Genomic DNA, 20,766 nt, shown 5'->3' with positions numbered 1-20,766 from the left:
CATTCTCTCCTTCCCATGAGCCTCTATCCAACAAATCCCATAAGCATGTATTGAATGTGACTCCTTATGTGCTGAAAATTAAATACGTGCATAAGAGATTTGCTTGGATCAGGGCCTGGGTCTGTAAAAACCTATGTCCAATATTGTTAAACCCAAACATTCAAAGAGAACACATCAGACCACCCCCCAAATCATAAGATTGCTCAAAAATAATGAGATTTAAGAAAATCATCAATTTTGGGTTTTTCTTATTTGCCTTCTGCTTTCATAGACATTTTTTATTTTTTGAATGAAAACATTCAAAAAAACAAAAAAATATTTTTTTTGTCAAAGAAATCCAAAAATTAGTCATAACTGAATCATTTTCATGAAATAGTTCAATTCTGGTACAAAAAATTTTGGACAAAATTTTATTAAAAATTTTCAATTAGCTCTACTGGCAAAATGGCATAGTTGTTAACCCTGAAGTCATACTGCAAGGCCTAGCTGTTCTCCCTGGCTTCCAAGAAATGGGGGATTTGGGAGTCTGGGTAGTGGCAGGTACTCTTCAGTGGGGCAGAGGGGTGGTTGAGCGTAAACTTCATTCTATATGTTTGCTGTGGCTTGGGTGTTATACTAGATTAATTGCGGCTTTTAAAAAAAGTTGTCAAGGGTGCCCAGAGCCTGGGATAGACATTCTTTTGAAAGAATATATCTATTATATATATACACATTTGCTCCCCCATAAATATACTTTACGGAGAAGTCAGATTCGAAATATACATGCAATAAAAAAGCACAATAAGAGGGGAAAGAAATTGATATTAAAAAAATATGTGGTTAATTTTCCACATAGAGCTCTCATGCGATGTCCCCATTCACTGTCTACTAATGGGCAGACAGGTATATCATTGGAATTAAAACAAGTTATGGAACTTTTCACATCACGAACAGCAAATGAAAATGTCATAGATTATGCATACATGCTGGTTCCAGCCCCTACTCCATGAAGAAATAGTCTCAGTTTCAATAAAGATCAGGGGGAGGGATAGCTCAGTGCTTTGAGCATTAGCCTGCTAAATCCAGGTTATGAGCTCAATCCTTAAGGGGCCCACTTAGCGATCTGGGGCAAAATCAGTAGTTGGGCCTGCTAGTGAAGGCAGGAGGCTGGACTCGGTGACCTTTCAGGGTCCCTCCCAGTTCTATGAGATAGGTACATCTCCATATATTATATTATATACTGATATCTTCAACCTTGTATGTGTAGTATAGCTGGGATAAAGTTGTAAATCTTGTTTGTGTCTGTAGGTTGGTGTTGCCAACCATACTGGGAGGATGAGTGAAGTAAGTACAGGGATTTCTGTTCTGTATGTGGAAAGTGAATGGCACAGATTGCATTTACTCGTTCATAGCTGAATGGTGGACAGGGGAGAGTAAACTGTCAGCTGTTCTGATCTCAGCTATTACAGTGTTTGGAGTAATGTAAGTTATCTACATAGACCTAGCACTGAATGACCCCTTTTGGAGAAAAAATGCAGAATTCATGTCAAATTTTGTGAATTGTTTCAGCTGAAAAAGATTCTGAAAAATCTGAATGTTTCATTTCAAGGAAACGCTGCAATTTTCCGAGTCAAAACAGTTTTGTTCGACCTCAAATGATACTTTTTAGACTTTTCAGCACAGCCAGAAAACCAAAAAAATCTATTATTTGCAGAGCTTTACATAGATCGACCATTTCCTGAGTCATTACAGAAGGTAGGATTGTGACCGGCATGGGTCTGCTGCCCTGTGAAATGTTGGTATCTCTAACTAAAATAGGCTGGTGGAGTGGGAGAGAATCTGGTCTGTAGCTCCCTTACTGTGGTTGTGTGGTAATTCTCAGGGCACTTCCTGCATGGGTAGGGTGACCAGATGTTCTGATTTTATAGGGACAGTCCTGATTTTGGTGTCTTTTTCTTATAAAGGCTCCTATTACCCCCCACCCCATCCTGATTTTTCACATTTGCTGTCTGGTCATCCTAGGCATGGGCTACTGACCTTCACTAGCCATCCCCTTGCACACTTCCTGTTTGTAGTGTGGAGAGGATACTGGCAGTATGTAGACTATATAGGAAGTATAGGAAGAGTTAGTTGTATACATATAAGAAGACATCTGACTGCAGAAAGAGGAAATGAGTTTTTCCAGTGCATGGAACCAATCCTCAGTGGTATTATTAGTGTGTGTAAAGCTGCTTATATTTGCGTACGTGAGAGGATGATCTCGAGTATTCATTGGACAGATTAGTGTTTATGAGGGTTCCTCACAACAAGTTGTCTCACGGTTACCCCCTCGCCCATTTATAAAGAATGAAGTTTACAACATTTTATAATTTACAGATTAAAGTCAGTGAAGCTGAACTAATCTCAGTTCCCACAATATTTACTCCACTTATAAACCATGTCTATTGCTTGTTTATCTGGACACTCACTACTGCAGAACTACATATTAGGAAAAAACTGATATCTTTGTACACTAATACAAAATAATGTTAATTTGTCAAGCACAGTTTTTATGGTTTCCCAAAGAAATAGATCAAATTTCTGCATTCCCCTCTTTACAAAACATCCTTTGCACCCGAAGCTCTGGATCGAGCAAAGTAAAATTTTATCTTCACACATGAATATTTTTTCAGATTAAACAGTAATCACTAAATATCTTAAATGATCTGGATCTACAAAACTGTGGAGGACAATTTGCATAGGTTAATGTATCAGCAATGCCAGTGAACTGTATTTCAACTGTGTGTGTCTGCTGGTGACAGTAACAACCTTCTATAAATTGTTTTTTTGGTGGAATGTTTTAAATTCCGATACAATGGGTGAATTCCTGGCTCCACTGAGATTGATAGAAAAAGTCCCATTGACTTCAGTGGGGCAATGATTTCACCCAGTATGTAACATGATAGTGGGGTACAGACTCATTCTGAAGTTTTGTTGACTGTATATAGTATACATAATGTTGTAATTGCTTTTAAGGAAGTACGTTTTAATAATAACGTGTAGTAGATATGGAGCAAGAAAACTTGCCTTCTTTTATCACCACAGAAAAGTTAAAAATTCAGTACAAGACAGGTAAGAAAATTAATAAGGTTCCAGTACCATGAAGTTAAATGTGAAATTACTGCAACTCATATGGCATGAAAGAATTTTCTTTACACCTGCACACATAAGTGTCCCCTCAGTGTCAGGTGCAAACAGCAGTACAAGCCTAGAGCTTTCCAGACCTTGCATTGTCTAGCAACAGTATTTAAGGATGGTAATGTCTCAAACATAGTTGCCCACTTGTGGAGTCACTGTAGGGGAACAGTCTCCAAATTGCACAGTATGGTTGAAATGCTGGTAAATTAAAAATTGCCCATGCTGGTGATAAGCATTGTGTGGTGGCTGATGAGGACCACTTCTAATATGGACCCAGGGAGTATTATTTAATTGGACTATGTTCTGTTTCACCCCTAAATTTCCTGTGGTTATAAATGGAGATTTTTATATTTTGTACTAGTTTTTTTATGTAATTAAAATAAAACCAAAGTTAAAAATTACCAAAGGATGCTTTAAAGGTAGAGAAGTCTTATAATGTGAAATTACACCCTGCTGTGCTGTACCAAAGGAGGTCAGCTTGCATCCCCGGTTCATACTTTAAGCCTATTATTAATGGTGGTTCAGATGATTACTGTGATCTTGGGAATGTGTTGCTGGATAGCAAACTTAAAAAAGGAAGCCCAGAAAAATAATGCAAATGAAACAGATGCTAATAAAAAAAAGTAAAACAAAAGCAGTGAAATGCAGGCCTTGTTTGACATAAATTATTGGATATGGGAGAGGCTTATTTTTGGGGACACAGGATTAGGGAGGTAAATGGATCAACAGGCGGGAAGCAGAATAAAGGGGAACACCCAAGGAACCATTTACAATGGACAAGATCAGCCAGGAATGTGAGATAAAACATATAAAGTAAGTCCTGCACTTAATACAGAAATTCCTGCAGAGTAACCAAGCTAATCCCAAAACATGTGATGCAATGTAATGTGGAAATGTATATGAAGGAAGAGGTCTGCTGTGTAACTATGTATGTGTGGTATGCCTTATGCCTACCCCCTACATTTGAGTGTGATCAACAAAGTGTAGCTTTGCTGTATGCCAAATAAATGAACCTGAGTGACAAGACTGGAGTTGAACTAAGCTCTTGGGGAAGTGAGTGAAAACAACAACATCTACATAGCAAACCCCCTGCTCAAAGCAGTGAGTCTAGTGTAGAAATGCCCATAGATCAGGGATCGGAAACCTTTGGCACGCAGCTTGCCAGGGTAAGCACCTTGGCGGGCCGCGCCAGTTTGTTTACCTGCTGCATCTGCAGGTTCGGCTGATCGCGGCTTCCACTGGACGTGGTTCACCGCTTCAGGCCAATGGGGGCTGCGGGAAGCAGTGGCCTGCACGTCCCTTGGCCTGCGCCACTTCCTGCAGCCCCCATTGGCCTGGAGCAGCAAACTACAGCCAGAGGGACCCACAATTGGCTGAACCTGCAGACGTGGCAGGTAAACAAACCGACCCAGCCCACCAGGGGCTTACCCTGGCGAGCCACGTGCCAAAGGTTGCCAATCTCTGCCATAGAGTCTGGCTCAATTGACTTGAGCTTGTGCTGTAGGGCTAGAAATAGCAGCATAGTTGTGCCCGATGGGCTAGAGTCCGGGCTCTGAAACCCAGCAAGAGGGGAGGGTCTCAGAGCCCAGGCTCCAGGCTGAGCCCAACCACTTACACACTTATTTTCAGCCCGTCAGCGTGAGTTCAAGTCAATTGACCCAGGTTCTGAGGGTACCGCTACACTGCAATAAAAGACCCGTGGCATGGCCTCGCCTGGTCTGGGTCAGCTGATTCAGGCTCGCAGGCTCAAGCTGCGGGACTAAAGATTGTAGTATATATGTAATGCTGACAGACCCTGGTCGTCATCTGGCGGAACTGAACCTGGGACTTTTGGAGTTTAGTGCATGAGCCTCCACTGCATGAGCTAAAATCCATATGGCTGCTAGCTAAGGCCATAGAGCAGACTCATTACTCTCTCTCTTTAAGTGGTCTCCGTGCCACTTGATGGGAAAGAACACCACACCCAGGAGGTGTGTGGGTTACATAGACATTCAGGCTTGGGCTGAAGCTGGGGCTCTAGAATCTAATGAGGGTTTGGGTCTCAGAGCCCAGGCTCCAGTCCAAGCTTGAGCATCTATGCTGCAATTTTTAGCCCCTCAGTCTCAGTCCTGTGAGCCCAGGTCAATTGACCTGACTTCTGCTGCAGTGTAGCTGTACCTTGAGACTCACTGTCATGGTTGGGTTTGGGGTTTTTTTTTTCTGTATCGATGTACCTTTGGTCAACCATAAGGGTTTTGGCACTTGACTATTGCCTGCCCAGGCACTCCCACTGCATCTTCCGTTATTTTCACTCAGTTTTCAGAGATCTCAGCAGAGTTGCTGTGGCAGGGGAGAACAACTCAGGCCACCTAACTCTTTCCTATTCTGGCTCGAAGGAAGCCAGAATGTATTAATTTTAAAGTGCAGTCTGTTGGGACTGTAGACGCTAGGTCAGTAGTTAAAATCCCAGGGAAGTCCCAACATAACCAGAACCATTGGCAGCTGTGCCCAGACAGTCCAAGAGTAGCTTTCAAATTTATTCAGCCTAACTCAGGCTGTGTCTACACTGTGCACCTTACAGTGGCACAGCTGTGCCAGAAGTTAAGTAGTGTAGCTGCTCTTTGTTGGTGGGAGAGGGCTCTCCAACTGACAAAATAAAACCACCCCAACGAGGGTTTTACCAATGAAAGTGCAGCGTAGACAGCCTCAGATGAGATTCTTCCTCTTCCTGGATCCTTTCCTGATCTCCCTCTCATATTCTGTGTACATAGGGCATTTGCTGCTCAGTTAGCATTAGAACCAACATCATCACTGGAGGGTGAAAACTGAAGCAGCGTCAAGCAGTCTGCAGGAATTCCAGTCATCCCAATGGATGGATGGGGAAAGGCAAAAGCTGCCAAACTGGGGGATTCTATGGGCAGGAGCGGTCCCAGCCTTATTTATAAAGTCCTATAACAAAGCTGTTCATCTGATTGTCACCAGAGTCATTGACTAGATATGTTATTGGGAAGCAGCTGAGGTATGTTCTCACTTAATTTCTCACTTACTTAGGGGATTAGGTTAAAAGAAACTTGTTCCTTGAATTCAGCAGGATAAATCCTGGCAATATGGAAGTATTTTAATAACAATAGTTTTAAAAGACATCCTGTGATTTTAAAGTCCATCTCTTACTTCATAGGGAAAACATTCACTGATTTCCTCTCTCTAGACTGAATCACCTTTCCATATTACACTTTGTAGTGAAACAGAGATGAATGAGCTAAGTGTTACTATTCAGCATCTCATACAGAGCCCCTTGAAGTCAATTGCAAGACTTCCATTGACTTCAGTCAGCTTTTGATCAGGCCTTTGGTTGGTTACTGATTGCCTTCTCTCCTTGCTGTACCACAGAAAGGAGAAGGGACCAGCTCACACCTGCCAGGGCAGATCTCTTGCAGTGGTAAAGGTCTGTGTCCGTTTTTATCAGCAGAAGGAGCAGGGTTCTTGTCTCTTCTCCAAAGATGTGTTTATTATTTATATAGCAATTGTGTCTAGTCTCTACCAGACATGGATTCATGACCCATATTCCATTGTAATCAGATTTTCTTATTTTCTTATTTCAGTCCACATAGTTGTTTGAACTCACATTTAGAATCTAGAGTAGCAGTCATTTGTCATTACCACTAGTCTACACAAAATAAATACAAGCTTATGCAGTGATGTTTGATTAATATTTCTGACAGCATCAAAGGTGTTCATGGTGCTTTCCAGATGTTGAAATAGGACCAGATCCCTGGCCAAAAGAACTTGCAAGAATTGGCTACCTATTCCACCCTATGAGCTATTTTTTTTAAAAATACAACCTTTAATTTATACTTATCTCATCTCCTGGAACCTCTGACAACACCACCACCTAGTTATTATAGAGTTCTTTTCATCCATGAATCTTTAAAGACTTAACAGAGTAGTTGAGTATTAGGGCTTCTCTCACTATTGGGGTAAGTTGAGCTACGTTATGCTACTTCAGCTACATGAATAATGCAGGAGATGCTCTCCAGTCGACTTACCTTACTCTTCTCAGGGAGCTGGAGTACTGGAGTCAACTGGAGAGCACTTGCCATCAATTTAGTGGGTCTTCACTAGACCCTCTAAATCTACACCCGCTGCATCAATTGCAGCAGCATTGATCTCCCCAGTAGTGAAGACAAGCCCTGAGGTCCATTTTATAGAGGGGCAAATTGAGGGTTAGAAAAGTGTAGTTACTTAACCAAGGATACATAGCAACCCAGTGCCAGAACCAGAAATAAAGCTCAGGTCTCCTGATACCATTCCAGGGCACCATCCATTGGACCATACTGCACAGTGTTTCATGAATGAAATTTCAAAGACTATTTCTGTGAAAATCATGCAGTTATTGGCCAAACTCACCATTAAATAAAGAATGCAACCTTGTTATGGGAAGCTTTTCTCCTGGCATATCAGTATGTATCCTCTGAAGGTCTGTCTTTCCTTTTGAAATCTGACCTGAAAACAGGAGAAAATATTTTGATACAAGTATACTTTTTTGTACAGTAGATCAAACTGAAAGTAGCCACTATTTATAAGAGATAGCTGTTAAATAATATTGTCCCTGCAGTGAAAACATGAACTAAATAGTTTGGTAAATATAAATTATTGATTTTTTAGGTCTCAGAAATAGATTAATAAAGATGACTTACAGGGTTTTATGGAAAGAGAAATAGAAGAGTTCTCTGCCTCCAAGGTGCTTACATTCCATTTGGAAAGAAACAAGACAAACAATTTTAGGGTTATGCAGTGAGTGGGAGCATACCATCAGAGGAGATCAGGAATGGGAGTGGGTTTTAAGTAGCTTCCCAAGGCCAAATTCTGCTCTCCAAACCCATCTCCAGAGTCTTGCACCTGCTCAAAACTCGCAGTCTTGGAAGTAGCAATCTCACAAATAGATTAGAAAATATATATATCAGAGTCAATGGGCTCAGTACAAGCACAGAGGTGTACCAGAGTGCATCAGTTTACAGAGTCAGAGGCTAAGGTATCAACAGTCTCTAAAGGAGGCTGAGGAGCCAAACTAATTGTCCTGGGAGGAATGCAAAGAGTATGAATGGCATGAGGAAGAGTCTGCTTGTCACAGTCTAGAAAATCGTTCAAAATCATTTAAATGAATCCAGCACTGGCATATTATCTCCCTCAGGTGTCATTAATAAGAAACATACAAATTTAAAGTTTAGAATGTTTATGATACTTTTCTAATTTGTCAATTGTGGCATTGAGATATGCACTCTCTCAGATCAGTTTGCGATACTGATTCTGTACTGCTACTGATTGATGTGGTTCCTATAAGACTGAAGAGGTCATTTTCAGCCCCTTTCCTCCCAGTCCTGATCCTGATGCTTACAGAGGCTATAATCCTGTAGATGGATCCCATGGACACATATGTATGGCCATGAACAGTCTCAAACCAGTAGGACACCATGTGGGCTGCTTAGCCATCTGTGCAGGTCCCTTTTACAGCAATAGGGCCATGCTAGCATCTACCTTCTCCTCCATTTACCTTCTCCTTCTTATGTTCTTATGTCTTCCAGCTTATGTTCTTATATTCATTCTCACTAACTCTAAAGCCAGAGATTTCTTTTGTTGCCCTATGCATGTGTTTATTTAAAAAATCCTCATTGTAAATAAACAACAACAACGAAAGTTGTTTAAAATCCGCACACTGATCTGACTCCGAACAGATAGCAACATGAGCTTTAACAATCAATATCTCCGTAATTCCCCCACCACTGAGGGCTTAACATGGTTGCCTAACAATTTAAAATATAATCGTAAAAATATCCCTCTGATTTAATATTACAACTGCCAGAGGTATAGAAAAATGAAAAAGTGAGATATCAATCAGCAACAATACCAAATCAAATCCCAAAGAAGCCATTTCGGCCTAGTTAACATGAAAGTATTGTTATAATATAGCGCCAAGGTGGTGACTCTTCATGTCCTATCAATTTGGTTAATCAAGTTTCCATGGAGGTTTTATCCTGATTCTAAAGGAAATGCTGCAGGGAATGGCAAAAGCTGAAGTGTTATTTGATTATTACTGTGAGCCAGGGAATGTCTTTTTGATGTGTGTGTGCATGCACGCATGCAAAGTGGCTAGCGCAACGTGGCTATGATCATTGCCTGGAGCCTTTGTGTGCCACCACAAAACAAATGGTCAGTAATTATTATTATTATACTCAGAACCACTGCTATAATTATGAATTTGTTAGCGTTATCAGCACTTCTTTTCCAGGGGGCATATAACTCATTGTAAAATCTTGCTACAGTCTGAAACTTAGCACTGAAAGTCTACGCCTTGGGGCAACGTTTTCACAATTTTATTTTATTAGGTAGCCTGTAAGTCATATGAGTGCAAATGAAAAACAAAAGTTTTTGTAGTTTTCAGCATTATAATCTCTGCTGATAACTCAATATCAACCAATCAGTTTAAATTAAATTTTGTATCTAACTAGTCAATTTTTTAAAAATTACCTTCTTTTCCATTAGAAAAGAAGCCCCGTCAGTTCAAAATGCAGAAGAGTCACTACTTCTCATTAAATATGTTATAAATATTTTATTTTACAAGGTCTGTTAGTACATGGGGCTAGACTATATGCATGTATGTACCAAAGCTGGGCCAACGGATTTTGGTTCAGTGTATCTTAATTCTCCAGTTAAAGTAGCAATAATTTGTGTGTTTAGAAATATATAAATAGCTGGTCACATGGCAGAGTCTTATGGCTCCGAGGGAATTAATACAGCACATTGAGCTAAATCCTGAAATTCTTTCTTACAACCAGATTCTGATGCCTCCCTCATGTTGTGTGGGATCTTACTCTTCTAGAAGTCTCATTTGAAACAATGAATTTTCTTCTTATGGAATGAATTTACTTCACTGTTCAATGTGAGAAAGGGTATCAGAATCTGGCCCTTCATTTTTACTCATCCAGTACTAGGCTAAATTGCCACTGAACCAAATTCTGACCAATCCAGGCCCCTTGCTATCACACATAGTGGCACTCAGGCCAGTGAACAGAGTGCAGAGTGGCTCCCCAGCTAAACTGTGGGGATCCTCTTAGCCCCAGATGGTGATGCTCATCAACCCCTCTACAGATTGTACCCTTCTGTCTTCCCACTCTGAATTCCATGGAGCCTACTCCTGACTTCGGTTGCAGTGGCCCTTTCCCAGTAACCAGCAGGTACTTAAATACAGAGAGGATAATACCTTGGAAATACCAGATTAGATAGTGATATAAATAAAGTTCAATAAGATACATACATCCAAATTCAATGAGGTTATATGGTCTACAACATTTTGAATATAAGGTTGGCGTTTAACATATTAATCATAACATATCACAGAGCTATACTGAGCCATTTTTTGTGGAAATTTGCTGTATATAGTGCAAATTAAAAGTTCATATAACTTTTGTAGTAAAAAAATGGAAGTTAGTGTACATCCCTATGTGTGTTGCTTTCTTTCTAAAGGAGACGATAGTGGAATGATGATAATCAATAGGACGCAGTCATAACAGGGTACAAAATATATAGGAATGAAAGAGTAGACTCTGTTGGGGCAGTGGTTCTATATATGAAAAGAAAGCATAGAGCCAAATATTGTAAAAATCTTAAATGAATCACACTGTATTACAGAATCTCTATGGATGGAAATTCCATGCTTAAATAATAAGAATACAGCAGCAGGAATAAACTACCAACCACATGACCAGGATGGTGACTGTGCCTTTGATATTCTCAGGAAGATTAGAGAGATTACAAAAACAAAAGCTCCATTAATAATGGGGGATTTCAGCTATCCCCAGATTGAATGGCTACATGTCACCTCAGGCAGGTTGCAGAGATAACATTTGTAGATACCATTTGACTGATTCTTGGAGCAACTCATCCTGGAACTCACAATGGGAGAGGCTATTTTGAGTTAATCCTAAGTGGAGCACAGAATCTCGTATACGAGGTGCATATAGCTGAACCCTTAGGCAATAATGACCATAATATAATTAAATTTAACATCATCAGGGGTGGGGGGAGTACCAGAGACCCACCACAGCATTTCACTTCCAACAGGGGAACTGCACAAAAATGAGGAAGCTAGTTAAATGAAAATTACAAGGAACAGTGACAAGAGTGAAATGCCTGCAATTTGCATGGAAACTTTTAAAAAACACCATAATAGAGGCTCAAACTAAAAGCAAACCCCAAATTAAAAAAAAAAAAAAAAAAAAAAAAAAATGAGGACCAAAAAAAATGCCACCGTGTCAAAATATCAGAGTAGAAGATGTGGTTAGAGGTAGAAAGACATCTTTTAAAAATTAGAAGTCAAGTCCTACTAAGGAAAACAGAAAGGGGCATAAACTCTTGCAAGTGAAGTGTAAAAGTATATTTAGGCAGGCCAAAAAGGAATTTGAAGAGCAACTAGCAAAAGACACAAATTAACAGCAAACTTTTTTTTAAGTACAGTAGAATCAGAAAGTCTGCCATACAATCAGGGAGGCCACTGGATGATTGAGATGTAAAAAGAGCACTCAAAGAAGAGAAGGCTGTTGTGGATAAGCTGAATTAATTCTTTGTATTGGTTTTCACTGCAGAGGATGTGAAGGAGACTCCCACACCCAAGTCATTCTTTTTAGGTGACAAATCTGAGGAACTGTCCCAGAGCAAAGTGTCAGTAGAGGTGGTTTTGGAATTTGCAGAACTACTAACTGTCGTATGTAACCCATCACTTAAATTAGCCTCTGTACCAGATGACTAGAGGATAGATAATGTAATGTCATTTTTTTAAAAAAGGCTTCAGAAGTGATCCTGGAACTTACAGACCCATAAGCCTAATTTCAGTACCAGGGAAATGGATTGAAACTCTAGTAAAGAACAGAATTATCAGACACATAGATGAACACAACATGTTAGAGAAGAGTCAATATGTCTTTTGTAAAGGGAAATCATGCCTCACCAATCTATGAGAATTCAAGCTTTCATGTGAACAAGGGTTATCCAGTTGACACAGTGTACTTGCGCTTCCAGAAAGCCTTTGACAAGGTCCCACACCAAAGGCTCTTAATCACAGTAAGCAGTCATGGCATAAGAGGAAAGATCCTCTCATGGATCAGAAAGTGATTAAAAGATAGGCATAAATGCTCAGTTTTCACAATGAAGAGAGAAGTAAATAGCGAGATCCCCCAGGTTCTGTACTGGGACTTGTGCTGTTCGATATATTCATAACTGATCTGGAAAAGGGGGTAAACAGTGAGGTGGCAAAGTTTGCAAATGATACAAAATTACTCAAGATAGTTAAGTCCAAAGCAGATTGCAAAGAGTTACAAAGGGATCTCACTAAACTGGGTGACTGGGTGATGAAACGGCAGATGAAATGCTGATAAGTGAAAAATAATGCACATTGGAAAAATAATCCCAACTACACATACAAAATGATGCGGTCTAAATTAGCTGCTGTCACCCAGGAAAGAGATCTTGGCGTCATTGTGGATAGTTCTTTGGAAACATCTAATCAATGTGCAGTGGCAGTCAAAAAAGCCAACAGAATATTGGGAATCATTAGGAAAGGGAAGATGGAAAATATATTGCCTCTATATAAATCCATAGCATGCTCACACCTTGAATATTGCACGCAGATGTATTAAAATTGGAAAAAGTACAGAGAAGAACAATAAAACTGAGTAGGGGTATGAAACAGCTTCCATATGAGGAGAGATCAAAAAGACTAGGACAGATGACTAAGGGGGGATACAACAGAGGTCTATAAAATCATGAATGTTGTGGAAAAAATGAATAAGGAAGTATTATTTACCCCTTCACATAACAATAGAATCAGGGTTCACTCAATGAAATTAATAAGCAGTAGGTTGAAAACAAACAAAAGGAAGCACTTCCTCACAGAACACACAGTCAACCTGAGGAACTCATTGGCAGGGGATGTTGTGAAGGCCTAAAGTATAACTGGATTCAGAAAAGAATTAGATAAATTCATGTAGGACTGGTCCATCAATGGCTAATAGCCAAGACAGTCAGGGATGCAACTCCATGGTCTTGGTGTCCCTAAACTTCTGACTGCCAGAAGCTGATAGTGGACAACAGAGGATGGATCACTTGGCCCTGTTCTGTTCATTTCTTCTGAAGTATCTGGCACTGGTCACAATCAGAAGTCAAGGTAGTGGGCTAGACACACCGCTGGTCTGACTCAGTATGGCCATTTTTTTGTTCTTAGATCTCTGCTCAGAAATGAAATAAGAAGAAATTTTTTAAAGGTCCTGATTCAAAAACATCACATATTGGACTCTTCCTTCATTTCTGTTGAGAAACTATTTGAAGGTAGATGGTGATTGATAGAAGACCATAGAAGCTCTCTGTGGAACACTATAGTTTCATGGGCTACTTGAATTATACTTAAAATCCCCCTCTAGATTCCCATAAGTAAATGTTTTTAACAATGCATTTCTAGCCAATCTGAAGCTATCCCTAGCATTTTCACAAAAGTCTGTAAACTCTGGTGAAACAGCAGAAGGAGAAAAGTTTGTCTACCATAGTACTGAAAAGCATGCACAGAAACATACTGACTGACTGCCAGCAGAAATGCTTTAGAACCCTGCTGATATTTAGAATGTCACGTATGATTAGAAACTATTGCCTTTGCGGTGATTCCACTGACTTCATTTAACCATTTCAATTGACAACTTAACTAATGATGCTTCATAGGAATATAAAATGTTTGCAGACACCAAAGATCACCACATTGCATATGCAGTTCATCTGGACAAATGTATCCTGGGTATAACTTTACTGAAGCCAACAGTGTTACACTAGAGATAAATTTGGCACAGTGAAATATTTTATTGATCTCACAATCTAATTCACGTAATAGATTTTGTTGTATAAAACAAGCTTGCTAATATTTTACAGTGCATTTTTTCATACATAACTTACTGAAGCAGGACTTGCTGTGAAGCAGGTGATGGAAGAGCTTGCACAAGGACTGTTCAGCTAGTGGGACAGTATTACAAGTGCATTCCACCCGAAGCATGGTGCCCCAGTTGTCAATGTAAGCTGCTCTGCAGTCAGCACTTCCAGAGCAATTCAGATCATCCTCAATTAAAGTTTCAAGGCAAGCTTTATCATCATAACATCTTTTCGTCACATGTCTCCAGCACTTTGACTGAAACACTTCATATTTTTTCCTGGAGGAAACATAGGAAACAAAGAAAAGCTTTGCTATATTATGATTAAGACAACTTGACATAGAGAGACACAAAAAACAAGAGAACCTAACTTAACGATTACTAGAAATATGTTGGTAAAAGAAATTTTTAATCAGAAATTTCTCTGTGAATGCTGACTATGGGTCCTGTAGGGCAGAAGCATTCTATACAAAATCAAAAGGAGAGGAGAATAAAGGAAAGAGTGTTTTCATGCCATGAAAGGCTCTCCCAGAGAAGACATCTCTCATTCATTGGGGCAGTCTTCAGGATTTGATGTCTCCCAAAGTCCCTTTCCTGTCTGATCCTGTAAAATTTCAAATGGTAGGAGTAGGCTGAAAGTGGGTACAAAAGTCCTCCTGGTCATCTGACTCCGTTCTTGGGATGCCATGGTATCAGTAAGCTTGGTAGGGCACAATAGTCCCCCATCTCTATTGAGAGTAAAAAAAAAAATCTATCACGTCATAAAGGTATAATGATAGATAGATGTCTCAATAGGTCCAAATTCTGCCCTCCTTAAACCTGTCCAATTTCATTGACATCAGTGGTGTTGCGCAATTGTAACTGAGGGCAGAATCTGGGCTTCAGAAATTAATTTCTTTGAAGAAAATAAATTTTGATCAATTTATAAACAGCAGAGATTTTCCAGGATTCAGCAATAAGTGGTGAAAGTAACAATCATCTAAGGAGACACCCAGAGAGGACAGCTTGCAGTAAAGTAGAATAATCAGGCTGGACATCATAATGAAACCAAAGCAAGTAAATTTCTAATGGATGTGTCAGGGGTGTAAAATCATACGTCTGGGCAGAACTCTGAATTGGAGTGATATAAAATAAAGATTATCTAATCCACACAGCAAAACATTTTACAGGCTAAAAAAGAAAAACTAAAAACAAGTTAACCATAACTATAAAACTAGATTAGAAGAGGATCAGTGGTGATCAAATTAAATGAGGAATAAATAGGACTAACTTGGTTCCTCTTTCTCACTTCAGTGATCCCATATGACAGTTTATTTACTATGTTGGGTAGAATAAAAATAGCCCTTGATGTGCCAATGTTTAATAATTATAGTTTATCTATTTTCTTAACAGGACTGTTGCAAAACCTTTGATAAATATCTCTCTAATCAATTTCTATTATATTAAATATTGGCAATGGGTTATTGGATCAGGCTCTAAAGAGTTGGGCATCTACCCATTAAAATATGGCATTCCATCCAGCTGGAGACTATTGTATGAATTAAGTACTGATTTCACAGGGCTGTTAAAAAATAGCATGTCTGGAAGATGATACCTTATAAGGGTCAGTGCAGGACCCAATTACACAGCACTTACATTACACAATTCAAGGTTTCAGTCAAAGGAGCTGTTATTTCTGTGCTAATGGCACAATTTTTTGTTCAGGCTCATAATTTATAGGAACAGCTAAATATAATTCACAGTGCAATTCTGATATTTATCTCTACTGATTGTTAATGTTAGCAAACATTAATGTTCAAGAGTAATGGATAATTCAACAAGTCTCTGCTAAATATGGTTTCCAGTTAGACTCCTACACACACACAATTCAACCTGGCATAAAAAAGTGCAACCCCCAGTGACGTCAATTTGAATTGAACTTGCTTATGGCAGAGCTGAATGTGATCCTTGTTCTCTTTATTGAAGGTTAATTTATGGCATGCTTAATTTATTAGATGAATTTCAGGTCTTGTCCCATAGTGCTAGAATGACCACATTGAAACCTAAAGCAAGCCAGTTGTCCAACAAATTATGGTCATATTTAAGTGCTGTATGTACAGGCCAATCCTACAGCTGTTTCTCACTTAGCTATTTTGTAAAATAATGTGAAATAAAATCAAAAAGCTGGCTCACTCTGCTGATTAATAAAAACCCGCTGTGTCCATAAACAATCACACACGGGGGTTATCACCACATAGTCTGTTTGAAGGAGAAAAGGACAAAAATAAATAAGTGAAAATGCTTTCTTATTTAGACCATTTTCCTTATGCAACAATTGGGTGCAAAGGGTCAGCTGACTGGGTTAATGGATAATTAATTTCACCAAACAAACTTTGCCCAGTCAGCTGCATGCTTCGTGCAAACCATTTGGAGGCAAAGGAGCATTCCCCGGGACAAAAACTGAAGCAAGTGGGGTTGAAAATCTCTGAGCGCATAATTTGTCTGCCGGAAACTTTGTTATGAGTGTTGATAGACAAGAAATATAAAACCTAGACTGAGTTTTCAGGGCTCACAGTTAGAAAGAACCCTGCATTTTACTTGCAAAATGAATGCAGCTGATATGGAAGTCTCTGAGAATCAAAAGGAATAGAACCTGCAATGCCATTTTTAGAATCACTTTTCAGAACAGATCCATGTTTTCAGGAATTGCTAAAGTCTGTGCCATGTCATAAAGAACATATTAATATTCCTTTTTAGGGTAGAAAGTGAAAACAAGCCACATAAATATTGTGGTGAACTGGTTAATCTATATGCTTTGCACTTTCCTTTCCTGGCCAGAATCAGAACTGCTCAGCTGTGTGTCATAGTCCCTATTATTAGCAACTGAGATTTCCCTTAAGCTGCTTTTTAGTAGGATGATCTGAGTTCTAAGCCTACTGTAATTGTGAAGTTTTGAGTGTCCATTGTGTATAGTGACACTCAGGAAGTGCCCAGATGGCCAAGGATTTATTTTAATAGGAAAGTTAAAAGATTGTTGTTGCTTATATGGTTTAGAGAAAGATTTCTTTGCAGGCATACTCGTTCTCAGATACCATCAACGCCATCAAGTAAATATAATGAAGAAAATCATTCTGTGGTGTGCGTGTGTAAAGGAGTTGTTATATCTATCACCTTTCTTCATTGTTATTGACACACACGTTACCAGACAAAAAGTTAAATAAAGTAATAATTCTTTCACTTACCTGCACAATTCATTGTCTTTGCACCTGTGAATTACATTTAGACACGAAGGAGGGGGAACTATGTTGACTGCACATGGCTTGCCATGAAGAAGTTCTTTGGCTTGCTGACAAGATTCATCAGGCTGGGTGCAGTCACAAAAAGTCAACATCTGGGCAACATTAAAAGGCATATTTTGATAGAAGAACCTTATGGCTGCTTGGCATTGTTCCATGTTGCACTGATTTCTAGTTACTGAACAAACTTTAAGGTACAGAGATAACTGTTTATTACATACTTCATCTTCAATACACTCCTTGTTTACATCAAAACAGGTTCCATTCTCTGTGTATTCTAAAAGGAATAATACAAGATAAATATAAAGACCAATCTAGAGGTTGTTTTTTGTGCTTCTGGATTCTGAAAGCAGTTGCAGGATCAGGTCTTAACTATACAAGAAAGATTTATAAAAATTAGAGCTTGTCCAAAAATTGGTACACCTTAGTGCAATATTTCTCCTCTCTGTACCCCATTTTTATTTGTAGTTTTTTGTGGGGAGGACTAAAACTTCTCTACCAGCTGTAGAGACAACTGATTAGGACATAAATCCAATTTATCTCAATATTTGTTAATAATAAAATGCTGGAAATGTGTAATGGGGGCATAAAGATTGGGAAGGTGAGATCCAGAGGGCCTTGTAAGGTTTCTCTACAGAAACGTCCATTTCAGCCTAAGGGTCAAATGCCCATCCTTTTGCGATCAAGGCAAGTTTTGCCATTGAATTCTTCAGGGTAGAATTTGACACTGGAAGCATTCTTTTCCTAATTTAGCACTGCTCTTAGGCAGGATCCATCAGAGTTAAGGTTACTTTATAGAGCTGAATAATTAAAAATCCCAACCCATCAAAAAGTCTGAAGCACATATGGAACTTTCACTAATTATTGATGTGTACTGTAACTGTTTTTCAGAAATTTAAGTTTGAATGACCTCATCTCTTTATTTCCCTGTTTTCAGAGATCTGAGCTTTGCTGACCTCAACCTTCTGGAAGAGCATGAGACACTGCCAGGCAACCTTAACTCTGCCTTAATAAAAATTTTTGTTATCTGAAACATTGAGGGTGAAATCCTGTCTCCATTAAGTTAATAGATACTTTGCTGTTGACTTCAACGGAGCCAGAATTGCAGCCATAGAAAGTAAGCTCTTCGTTTCAGAGCCTTTGTTTACGTATTCATCTGTGAATGCCCAGTGCTCTTCTTGTACTATCTTTATAAATCATAATATCACAGTTAGGGTCCAATCTGGCATGATCCTGACTGTCTCCTGTTGAGTTTCATATTATTTCAGAGCCCCCAGCACCTCATAAAGGGCACCCAGGACTTTACAGGATTTGATCTTTATTTGCAATGCAAAGTATAGGGACATACCATAGTGTTGTGACTGTTGAGAAATAAATATTAGTAATGCATTTTTATTACAATAGTCCAGAATGTTGTCATTTTAATGGTGACTTCTGTAAGAGTGAGAAATCTATCTTAACTATTACTTATGCACCTTGTTCTAACCATGATATTTAATGGACGCGGAAGCTAATTCAGATAAAATTAGAACAATCTCCTGTTATTGGAACTTGCATCTATTCTTCGACAGATCTGAAACTAAACCTTTATGTTCTGAAATGTTCAGATCATTTTTTTTTATTTTAAAATTTCTGAATGGGACAAAATCAGAAGAATTGCCATTGGCTTAAATGGGATCAGGATATTTTATTATGAACTTCTGTATCCTTATCTGAACAGAAATCTATCTGCAAATCTTTGGGGTTCACTAAATTTCAAATTTTAAGTATGTTTGTTAAATGTGGTTGTTGTTATTTAATCTATATGTGGCTACGTTGCCCACTATCACAGACTGAAAGAAAAACAATAAATACGATTTATAAATTAATAAAATAAATTCAAATTTACCATGTTTGGAAAGAGCAGATAAGTTCCATTGTAACTTAGTTTCCATGTTAATATTATCTAGAAGAAAAAGATACATACATAGAATATATGTAACATTGATAAATTACATATCAGCTTTGTTGTGAGCTTTAATGTAAAACTTTATTGACTCTAATGCTAGCAAAACCTTTCAAATAAAAATAAAGCAAAAAAAAAATAAATTAGGTTAGTCAAATAGACTTGCCAATTTGCTATAAAAGCTCTAGAAGATTCATTATGTTTGTTTAGAGATAAAAGCAAATCTGCACATGATCTTTCTTCATTGCTATTGAGAACATCACTCTTCTCTCTGAATATGTGGCCTACAAGTGTGGGACCTCAATGAGAACTGTTGGGTGCTTAGCACCTCTGAAAACCAGGACCCTTATGGCTAAATATAAATATGGTAGCCAAAATTTATGTATACATACAGCAATTGTTAAAAATATTGCCCATTAATAATACATGTATTTCCATACAAAACTATATTAACAATTAATTTATTATTATTATGTATTAGTAGTTAGAAGATGGTTGTTACAGGTTCACAAGGAAATGCTGATTCTCTGAACTGAAATATTTCACTGAGTCTGTTGCAGATTTGATGAAACTTTTACTGAAACACAGTGTTCCAGGGTGCACAGCTCCACGAAAGAGGGCCTGCAAGCTGAGACAGCCCTGAGTGTTTTGGAGCTGATCAACTCTGTGACTTCAGAGCAGATCTCCCAGGTGGACTGCCCAGGGCTGAGGACACTGTTGATACCAGGGTCCATGGCTCCAGGACAGCTTCCCCCATGCCAGGGCTTCCAGGAACCCTGTTGCATACCTGAAGCCCTGAAACCCCTGACTCCCAGGGCAGTCCTTACTGATGGGGCTTCCTTGGAGCTACAGGCTCTGGAAACCCAGCAGTTGCTGAGTGAAATTGACTTTCTTGTGAGTTTCACTGCAGCTATTGCAAGAATGTAAATTTCACTCAGCCAGGATTGATCAGGGGAGCAAATTTTGTTTGGAAACATGAAGAAGGGTTTCTGAAATGATGTTTTAGGTTTCTCATTTCAGTGACCAAAAAAAAAAAAATCAGTTTCAGGCTGACCTGAACTGACTATTTTTTCCTCAGTTTTTGGTCCAGACTCCCAGCCAAAAAAACAATTACTCACCTAGTTCTGGTACTATCAGTGGCTCTGAAAGGCACCACTCAGGACCAGAATTCCCCTGTGCTAAGTGCCGTACAAACATGTATTAGGAAATTATTCCAATCATTCAAACTACGATTTCACCTACCACTTGATTAAGCTGTTTAAATTATTCACATGCATATAATCAGCTTCCTAAAATTCTCCTGTTCCCAACATTCATTTGCAAATAAGTAATAAAATATACAAACAAACAGTCCCATAGATGTGATAATACTGGAGTCAAGTACACATACAAAGATACAGTTTTACACAGTTTTTGAATTGTAATAAAACATAATTTTAACTTTTAAAGG

At 38.8% G+C, this 20,766-nt stretch overlaps 1 protein-coding gene across 1 annotated transcript in view; it reads right to left on the bottom strand.

The window, feature by feature from the left end:
* Positions 1–20,766, bottom strand: part of GFRAL (GDNF family receptor alpha like) — a 36,646-nt gene that overhangs the window by 3,687 nt on the left and 12,193 nt on the right. The window contains exons 5-8 of the mRNA XM_075063731.1: positions 19,260–19,316; positions 17,318–17,648; positions 14,125–14,375; positions 7,543–7,638 (exon numbers count right to left, since the gene is read on the bottom strand). Of these exons, the coding sequence (XP_074919832.1) occupies positions 7,543–7,638; positions 14,125–14,375; positions 17,318–17,648; positions 19,260–19,316 (735 nt within the window). The remainder of the gene's footprint in view (positions 1–7,542; positions 7,639–14,124; positions 14,376–17,317; positions 17,649–19,259; positions 19,317–20,766) is intronic.

This window comes from Chelonoidis abingdonii, chromosome 3, assembly GCF_003597395.2.
Source record: "Chelonoidis abingdonii isolate Lonesome George chromosome 3, CheloAbing_2.0, whole genome shotgun sequence".
Taxonomy (NCBI): domain Eukaryota; kingdom Metazoa; phylum Chordata; order Testudines; family Testudinidae; genus Chelonoidis; species Chelonoidis abingdonii.
This window is presented reverse-complemented; position numbering and strand designations above follow the sequence as displayed.